We start from the raw sequence: 10,384 nt of genomic DNA on the forward strand, positions 1-10,384 counted from the left end.
GTTTTGTTTTAGAGGCATTTTATTTAGACAACTAAAAACAATTAGATGTTCAGAAGCAGTGTACAATGAAAGAGAAATCAAACCAGTTACTTAATCATGAATTCCCTCTTCTTTGTGACTAAAGCAAAAAAAAAAAAAAAAAAAAAAGGCATTCTGCTGTAAAGGAAAAGTCAGAAAAATAAGCCAATATATTTTTCTTCTTCATAATAACATAAACAGCTACAAGAAATCTAATCATAATTGGATGTTGGCTTGCACATATTCATTTTTAAAAAAACAACAGCCCATCATACTACAAGAGCATAATTCCATCTGCCTTCATCTGACACTCTTGAGTTTTCACTTACAGATAACACCAAGTTAGTTGTTCCAGCACTGGAGCTAATTCATATTCCCCATTATTTACTGCTGTGTTTGCCTTAAGCAGAGAATAACTCTGGAAGGCTAATGCTTTTCTCTGTTTGCTTGTTTTAGTCCATAAGTTCTATACTATCTGTGGCATATGTTTGATGATCAGGCCTTAACTTCAGGAGTTGAAGAATAGATGGAATCTGAATTTTCTGAAGCAATTTCTTCCAGTTCCTCTTCTGTTGTCTCTGGAAAACCAATCTCTGGCTTTGCCAGCTCACCACTATCTTCTTTAGGAAGCACACATTTCCAAAGCCCATATGTTTTCCCTACCACAGTCTGCCATAGTCTCACCATTCCATCTTCAGAACCACTGGCATAGAGTTCTCCATCAGGACTAAATCTCACACAGTGAATAGGACCAAAGTGTCCTTTGTAGGATTCTAATTCTTCTCCACTATTATAATCATACTTATAAAGTTTAAAATCTTTACCACCCGCAACAAGAAATTCTTTCTCAGGATGAAGAGATGCAGAATCGATGGTTACAAGAGCTTCAAAGGATTTAATTGGGTCCAAATATACTTCACTATGAAAAGCAATAGATCGTCCATAAGTTATAACCAAAATCTCTCCCTCAGGAATATATTCCATACTACTAACAGACATATTAAAATTTAGAGATTTCACTTCTGTCATAGTAGCATGATCCTAAAGGCGAACAGTTTTATCGTCAGCTGAAAGAATCTGTTTATCCTCACTGCACCATAGAGCCTTTTTAACACCAGAGGTGTGACTACTAATTTCCTTAGGTTCTGCTTCAGGTTTGTTCAAGTCATATATGAGTAACAGTTTATCCTGTCCCCCAGTTAACAAATAATTACTATCCTGTGTGAAATCCACAGTCTGAGCCAGGGTCATCAATTCATACCTGAGGCAGCATCCCACACTTTGGCTGTGAAATCTGCAGCTGCTGTAGCTGCTTTGGTGGCATCCTTATTCAATGTTGCACCCCAAACAGCACCTTTATGACCCAATAATGTTCCAATCCAGTCTCCTGTATCTCCCTGGCGTAGCATAGGTTTACCATCTTTGCAAGCGCTGATTAAAAAATACCCATAAGGCGCGATGCCACTGAAGGCCAAATCAACCATGGGCCCCGTGTGGCCCAAGCAAGTGAGCGGCGTCTGCCTCATTGCCATGGCGGCGAACCCAGCGATTGGGCTGGTGAGCTGAGGGTCATCGTCGTCTTTTGTCTCCTCAGCTGCAGCGCCTCAGGCTCCTCCGCTTAATTTATTATTGAAGAAAGAAAATTTTAAAAATACATTTAGTGTAGGCTAAGTTTACAGGATTTATAAAGCTTATAGTAGTGCACAGTAATGTCTTGGGTCTTCACCTCACTCACAGAGCAACTTCCAGTCCTGCAAGCTCCGTTCATGGTAGGTGCCTTACAGAGGTGTATCGTTTTTATATGGTATTTTTTACTATACCTTTTCTATGTTTAGATATGTTTAGATACACAAACACTTACCATTGTGTTACAACTGCCTACAGTGTTTAGTGCAGTAACATGCTGCATAGGTAGCCTAGGAGCAACAGGCTATACCATTTAGCCTAGGTGTGTAGTAGGCTATAAACTATCTAAGTTCATGTAAGTGCACTCTATGATGTTCACACAAAGATGAAATCACCTAACAATGCATTTATCAGAAGGTGTCCTCGTTTTTAAGTGACATATGACTAAATACACATATGTTATATTCTAAGTTTATATGTATGAATGTGTAACTCTATCTCTATGTATAAAATTTGTATTACAAAATTCTCTTACTGTTGTAAAATATTATTGTGTTCTTGAATTTATTATATTTCTTGGACTACTATTACAGGATGAGAGAAAGTGGCACCACCAAAGAAGACAGAAAAAGAAAAGAAGACAGAAAATGAAGAGTCACCCTTGCTTGGAAAGGAAATGTTCTTAATTCTGTTGAGAGAAGACAGCAAAAAAGTCTAGTAATGGAGCTGAGATCGCTGCTCCATTTAGTCACGTTCTTTCAGTGTGAATCGATTTATTGAAACACTTTCCTTTGTGACCTGGACTAAAAGACAGGCAGTGAGAAAACTAAAGTTCAAAGGGCTGGAGAGGAATGAACAGTCTTCCTAAGGGCATCAAGAGAGTAGACAGTTTGCTAGTGTTAAAAAAAAATGGGCAGTTTTGAGCTCTTAAGAGGCCAAAAACATGGGCAAAGGCACCAAGATCTTATCATCTCCAACACATCTATACTTTTAGACATTTTCAAGTAAAAAATGAATTGTTAATTAAATAAAGTTTACTTAATTAATACTATAGAAATGTTTGGGGACTTTTGTTAAACAACATTTTTGCCTAAGAATCTATTTAAAATAATTTTTTAAAATATAAGTTTACCTGAAAATAGCTCTGAAGTTCCTTTGACAGCAACTGATAGAAAAGGCCTTTTTCAGTGGAATCAATTAGGCGATCGTGAAACACTCGGGTGGCTTCATGAACAAAGAGCAGAGCAGCCATCTCTTTGGAGTCAATAACAGCCTTGTCAGCTTGCAGCAATCCTAGGAGAAGCTATTATTAAAAATAACATTTTTAAGAGACATTATCTGGGTAGTATGTAAAGTAAAGGCTCAATTTTTCCAGGCTAATGTTCCATAAAAATAGAAGCAATTATCCAAGGTAAGAATTGTCAATTTCTACAAGAGATAATCCGAAGTTTTGATGAGGTGGGAAAGTTATAAGTCAGGGAAAATTGGTGTTGTATGACCCTTGAGGGGGGAAGTTAGGGACTCTTCAGCCACATCTCATGGAGGCCTTGCTGGGATGGGAGTCCAGACCCCGGTGCTGACATGGAGGCAACATGTTGAAGGTGATGTAGAGGTACTTCTTGAGGTTAATATGTTTTAGCATTCTAAATTTGGATTTTAAAAAATCTTATAACCCATATCAGAGATTATATGTGCTATTTAGGGCTGAAGTCCCACTGCAAGAAGAGGATGATATCAAATTCAAGAATCATTCTTCCTAACATCAATTTTGAAAATTATTTGGCCAAGGCTGGTAACTAAATCAGTACTGTTTGCAAAATCTGAAAATTCAAACATGTTTATGAAATACATACATGCTTTCATTTTCTGACAGCCACAATAAAATCTCAAAAATAAAGCAAAACAAAAATCTGTATTATAACTCTGTCACTTCTTTCCCTGCTGAAGATCTTAGCCAATATTCTAATAGTCTTAGTGGTTTCATCACTGAATTCTCTGCATGAAATTATTTTAACAATTCTTTTCAACTAACTCATAGGATAAGCTGCTAATAAATATGCATTTCTGTTTTTTCCCCTTTTCACAATTTAATGTTGACAGTACCATGAGTAGGGAAATGGAGAAAGAGAGAGAGAGAGAAAGGGGGGAGAGAAAGAGAAAGACAGAGAGACTCAATGCAGTAAAATTACATCTCCTCAACTTAAATTTTTAAAAATAAACTAGAGAAAAAAAAAACTGGATGACAGAGAAGAGGCAAGATGGCTGACTAGAGACATTGGTCACCAGATCATCTTATAAAAAAGGAAAAGTTTGAGATGAAAAAAATATTGCCCAGGTGTAATTCTGAACCTACCGGAGATTCCATGGGAAGAAGCTGAAGAGCAGAACAAGAAAGAGCAAGATTTCAGCAAAGATCAAGTCCCATGGAAAGGGTAGGTGGGTGTGTTTGTTTTTCTTCCTCTCACACCTCTGGCAGACTGCAGGCTCTGGAACTGTTGGAGAGCTTCTCTACCCTCACGAGCCCAAAGGCTACCACCACCAGTGAATTGAGAGCTTCTTGAGCACATGGAACCAGGCTCGCTCCCCATCAGCACAGACCAGAGCCAAGACGCCAGGCACCATACTGCTTCTCCACCCATTGTGTGCTTTTGTCCTGTCCTGGGAGCTTCAGCCCTTCAGCTTTCTTGTCACTGGTCCCCACACAAACATTTCCCAATACCTGCCAGACTGTGGTGGCCACAGGGGGCTGGTGGGTCCCAAGGGAATTGTCTGATCTCAAAGCTTGGACATTCAAGGTAGGCTACGTTCAGGGGACAGGAGAGTACAGTAAGCGGTGGGAGTGAGTGTGTGTGTGTATGTGTGTGGCCCTTAGGGCAAAAGAAACCAGAGTGCCAGCTCTCCTCCATTCAGACTCTTCTCCTTCTCCTCCCCTCTCCCACCCACAGCTGCCAGTGCAGCTGTGGTAGTCCATGGTAGGTCAGCATGGGTGTCCCAAAGACAACTGAGCTGGGGCTGTTTCTTCTCTGCTGGCATGCCCACCACACCTAGGCTTCCACAGAGAGTGGGACTTACGCCTTTCCTCTTACAGACCTACAGTGGACCAAGGGGTGCTCAGACTGTGAGCTCCCTGCCCGCCCTCCCTGCTGCTGCTTGCCTGGCTGCCCCAGCAGAGCAGGGCATACCCTGAAGCAGAGGGCCATTAAGAGTACTTGAGCGGTCCACAGACAACTCAGGACCAGCACACTTCTCTCTGGAAGTTAGGGATTGAACTTGGGGGATCAGAAGACAGGCCTTCAGGCTGGATCCTGTATCCCCAGAACTCGATCGTGTTCCTTGGGGGCACAGAGGGGAGATTTGTGAACTAATCTTGGGAGGCAAAAGAGCCCACAGAGGCATAACTAAAAGGAGACTGTGGTGTGGGTCTATAAAAAGGAATGAAATAATTTCATTTGCAGCAACTTGCATGGAACTAGAGACCATTAACTTAAGTGAGGTATCTCAAGAATGGGAAAACAAACACCATATGTTCTCACTAATAAATGGGGGCTAAACAGTGGGTACACATGGTCTTAAAGTGGCGTAAAGGACATTGGAAATTAAGAAGGGGGGGAGGAAGGAGGGTGCAGGATAAAAACTTACCTATCAGGTACAATGTACACTATTCTGGTGATGGGAACACTAAAAGCCCTGAGTTCAGCATTATACAATTCATCCATGTAACAAAAACACTTGTACCCCTTAATATCTTGAAATAATAATTATAAAAAAAGAAATAAAAAAAAACAAAAAATACCTAGAGAACGAATTTTAAAACGAACCTTAAACACATCTCGAAGATTAAACATGTAGTGACATTTTGTTGGGGTTGGTAACATACTCTGACGTACTTGATGGTACACAGCTAGGGAACAAGATGTTATCTCATTCTTACTTTTCTGAACATCGGATGTGAAGTTATTGATGGAGAAATACATTCCCAAATGAGCCTTTAAAAAGAAATGCTATAATTTAGTTTGCCCAAAATTTTAAGTATAGACTATTTCTGGCTAATCTCTACTAAAAAGCAGAGTTGTTTACTATAGCAGAGGATTAATTTCATTAGAAATGTTAAAAGTAAAATCCATTTAAAACAGGATGGTGGACTAGAAAAAGACATGTTGGTGTTGCAAACTGGGGAAAATTCCAACTGGTTCTACTTTGGCGAATGGTCTAGAGGCATGTGACACGTGTTCTCTGGGGACAATTTATGTTCCACATCTGTATAAACCAAGTGTGCCGAGAATTCTTCCATTTCCTTTCTCGTCAGTAGATGCACTAAAAGAAGTAGAAAGTGATAGAACTATTACCTCAGTCTGGGTTGGTATACAGGTATACTTTCTTCTAAAAATCCTGAAACATCTTGCTAGAAAAATGGCTCAACTTGAAACCTAGTATGATTAGAAAAATAAATCTTATGCAGGATTACTAAATTCTTCAAAACAAATCTTGTGTTTTCTTCTTTATAATATAAAACATAAAGCTGACTTTTTAAATCCATGTTTCAAAAAGCACTTGGTAATTTTGATGCAGGCGATCAATATTCTACACTTAAAACAAAATTCCATTTTAGAAGAAAGTATACCAATCTAGACTGAGGTAATAGTTTGTGCAGTGTTTTTTATTCCATGATAAAAGGAAAAGAGCAAATCAATTCTAGCAAAAATCAGGGTGTGGTTGTTAAAAATGCAGACTCCTGAGCTCCATCCCAGATATATTGGATCAAAATCTCAGGATAAAGTCCTGACATCTGCATTTTAAATGCGCATTAAACATGTGTTTTTTTATGCACAATAAACTATGCTTTTGATATTTAGAGACAAATTATAACAATAGGCCAGAAAATACAGGCAGAAATAAAATCCACCCTCTTAAGATAATTTTCTTTCAATATTAGTGGATTTAGGTTCTCATATATTTCTTTATTCTATGGAATTCATTTTTTTTTTTCAGTAAAAAATGAACTAGACGTATTACCTGGAAAATAGTACGTATGGCACCTGGTGAAGGATGAGGCAATACCAGTATGGAAAAATGTTTGAGGAGACGTGGGCTAATATCATTCCCACCACCTGTAGGAACACAAGCTGCAACTATAGAGAGATCTTGAATATTCTGTGGGAAGAATAAAAAGGAAGAATAACTAAATGCATCTGTAGGAAGTGAAATATATAGCTACTTCTCTGCCCCTAATGGGTAAAAGATTTAAAAACATTTGGGCAAAAAGATTAAGATTACTATTTACTGCAAAACAAAAATTATGATGGAAATAGAAATCTATCTCCTTAGAAGTCACCCATCTTAAAATATAATTTCAAGACATGTTACTTTCAGGAGGTTTCCTAAATGTTATCAGGAAATAGCTCATTTTTTAAAGCAATCATTGGAAAATAAGCACTATGTTATCGAGGCTAGCAAAGAGGCTTCTGGTGAAAAGTGCGAAATCAGAAGAGTCTGCTGTTATGTGTCTCCAAACGGCCAGGATTGGCTTGGGGTGAGAAGATGCTTCACTGTTAACATAACAATGTTCATTTGACATACTACAACATCATACCATTGAACAGCTGGGTGAAATCATACTGATAATCTCTTTCACCCACAACAGAGTGCTTTCAATAGCTTCATTCCTACTTGTGTCCAAGGCCACAGAAATCCCAAAAAAGGTCTGCTCTGTTTCTGGTCAGTTCAGGGAACTTGCCCAGGCCGTGCGTTCCAGAACCTATTTCCTGCCTTTTCTTTTTTTCTAGCATTCTACTGGATTCTTCCTGGTGGTCTGCATCTGCATTCTTCCCCTCAGGTGTCTGAGCTGATGGCACTCATAAGCCAGCGTGCCTCATTTAGGATCTGGGGCCCAAGTTTGTCTGAGACATGAAACTGTCTGTAATGCAACCATCTAATTTTACAAATGAGGAATCTGAGCCCCTAGAAAGTTTAAGTGGTAGAGTCAGTTCTGAAACATAGAGCTTGTGATTTCCAGAGAAGGAACCAAACAGGGAGAGAAGTGCATTTGAATGGATTTTCTTCCAAAAACTTAAGCCATTTTGATTTAGTTCAATGTAACAAAGATAATTGCACAGGATTACCTCCTCGGGAATTTTTTTGATTTTGCAATACTTCTGATAATCTTTGATCTATGTTCTTGAAAATAAAGATGTAGAGTACGTTTATATAGAGATTAAGGATGCATTTGGTAGGCCACATTTTTATTAGCTTTTCTCTAACTAAATTCTGATGCATTGAAAAATTTGATTAACTATTAATACAGTTAACAATAGTGAGCATTATTTGATTCAGAAACCAAATCTCTGGGACATATTTGCAATTTTTACTAAGATTAAAACTGACTAAAATTAGAATTTCTATAAAACCATGGACTTAAATTGCAAAGATCTAACTGGCATGGTTAATTTAAGGTCTAAACTTTGCTTAATATGTCCATATGGCTAGACTTTCTATATTTCTTACTTAATTTACTCAACATTGTTAAAAATATTTAATTCATTGTAAGTAACAATATTTAATGAGAACAAAACTTAGTACATACTGTACCTTCCATGCATTTTTTCCAGTATCATAAACTCCTCCTAAATCTAATAATTGTCTTATCAATTCCAGGGGTGGCTTTGCTCCATACATATCTGATACTGGCATATTCATATCATCAAGGAATATTACAGTCTTAAGAAAGACAAGAGGTTTTAAAACAAATTAATTAGTACCTTTCTTTAAATTATGAATTATGAATATTAATTATGCTATGGGGTAAGAACAAAATTACATGTAATGTCTGTTTTTCTATTAAAAACAGCAGATCAAATTCTATTTTGAAAATATAATTTTAGAAAACAAGTTCTCAAAATAGCAGAAATTCTACTCACCCTCAATAGACCTGTAATAATTATGTCTGATAATAGTTAGAAATGTATTCGATGCTGAATAAGGTAATATAACTGTGGCTTTTACATTGGAATGTTGCCATTATTCATTCAATATTTACTTATTGAGTGCCTACCAGTAGCAGGGCACTGTTGTGGGTATTCAGCTTTAATTGATATGCACCCTGCTTTGGGAATAAGATTGTCATCTGGAACTAGACTTTTATAATTGTGCTGCAAATGCTGTTGTCATGAACAACAAGCAGAAAATTCAGCCACATTTTCAATTTTTAAACTTGTGTTACTTTCCACTTTTGAACATACTATGCGCTGAAGTATACTGACTGTAATCTCTGTGTGCATTATCCCTTTTAGATTCTATTTATTTTTGTAAATCAAGCAACTTGTTAGAAAAACACAAACAGCCATTTATTTTGAATTACCTCATTACCTAATTTGTAACTGTCCGTATCCTTTTTTCAGTAGGGGAAACACTCAGTTTCCCCTCTATTGTATCATAAACTGCCTGAAATTTATCGTTTGCATTTTCTATTGGTGTGATCCTTTGGCAAGCCCTAGTGTTGTGCTGGTCTGCAAGGCTTCAGGTGTGACCCTGCACAGTGCCAACTGTGGTGGCCACAGGGGTACTCTCCCCCAACTCCAGGCAGCCCAGCTCAGAGAGACTCCTTCTGATTGGGGGGAAAAGAGGGAAGAGAGTGAGAGACTTTACCTGGTAACCCAAGGAATTCTCATTTATCTTACCCAAGTTCACCAAGGCCAAGTACCAAGGAATCTATAAGAGTTGCAGCATTCCTGGGTGTTAGGTGCCCCCTGGTGCTGAAATGGCTGCAGTGACTGTAGGCTTAGATCACAATACTCAATCCCCTTTGAATGGAAAGCTCTCTCAAGAAAGTTTCAAGATGGATGGGTACAAACAAGCCCAGACTGCAAAGATGGAAATAAATACCTAACTCTTCAATGCCCAGACATTGACAGATGTCCACAAGCATCAAGAACATCCAGAAAATTATGACTTCACCAAATGGACTAAATAAGGCACCAGTGACCAATCTTGGAGTGACAGAGATATGTGGCCTTTCAGACAGGTAATTCAAAATAGCTGTCTCAAGCAAGCTCAATGAACTTCAAGATAACACAGAGAAAGAATTCAGAATTCTATCAGAGAAATTTAACAAAGAGCTTAAAATAATAATAATGAAAAAAAGCAGAAATCCTGGAGCCAAAAAATTCAATTGAGAAACTGAAAAATGCATCAGAGTCTCTCAAAAGCAGAATTGACCAAGCAGAAGAAAGAATTTATGAGCTTGAAGACAGGTTATATGAAAATATTCAGTCAGAGAAGAAAAAAGATAAAAGATTGAAGCATGCCTACAAGACTTAGAAAAAAGCCTCAAAAGGGCAAATGTAAGAATTGTTGGCCTTAAAGAGGATGTAGAAGGAGAGAGACCAGGGTAGAAAGCTTATCCAAAGAAATAATAGCAGAGAACTTTCCAAACCTAGAGAAAGATAATGAATATGGAGGTACAAGAAGGCCAAAGTACACCAAGCTGATTCAACCCAAATAAGCAGATTCAACCTCAAGGCATATAATAATCCATTGGTGTGATTAGGTTGCCCAATTATTAACCTGCGGGGAACGTGGCCAGTGTTCCCTGCAAAAAACCGGGTCCCTTTTGTAGAGTTGCAAGGGATAAGAAAATAATAGAGAGAAATGGAAAATGGAAGAAATAAAAGAATACACTGAGACAAAGATATAGTTTTATAAGTTTATAAAGATTATAGGCAAAGCGGGAGCTCAGGGGGCTCGG

General features: G+C 38.0%; 2 protein-coding genes across 2 annotated transcripts in view; both read right to left on the reverse strand.

The window, feature by feature from the left end:
• The window catches only part of DNAH14 (dynein, axonemal, heavy chain 14), a 324,896-nt gene that overhangs the window by 101,925 nt on the left and 212,587 nt on the right, over positions 1–10,384 (reverse strand). Inside the window, 4 exon segments of the mRNA XM_012644036.1 lie at positions 2,777–2,947; positions 5,463–5,630; positions 6,658–6,795; positions 8,230–8,358. Of these exon segments, the coding sequence (XP_012499490.1) occupies positions 2,777–2,947; positions 5,463–5,630; positions 6,658–6,795; positions 8,230–8,358 (606 nt within the window).
• On the reverse strand, positions 2–1,550 carry LOC105810141 (serine-threonine kinase receptor-associated protein-like). The gene is given in 2 exon segments (XM_012644062.1): positions 2–1,277; positions 1,280–1,550. Coding segments are annotated over 2 exon segments (1,035 nt in total). The 3' UTR covers positions 2–513.

This window comes from Propithecus coquereli, unplaced genomic scaffold (assembly GCF_000956105.1).
Source record: "Propithecus coquereli isolate 6110/MARCELLA unplaced genomic scaffold, Pcoq_1.0 Scaffold205, whole genome shotgun sequence".
NCBI lineage: Eukaryota > Metazoa > Chordata > Mammalia > Primates > Indriidae > Propithecus > Propithecus coquereli.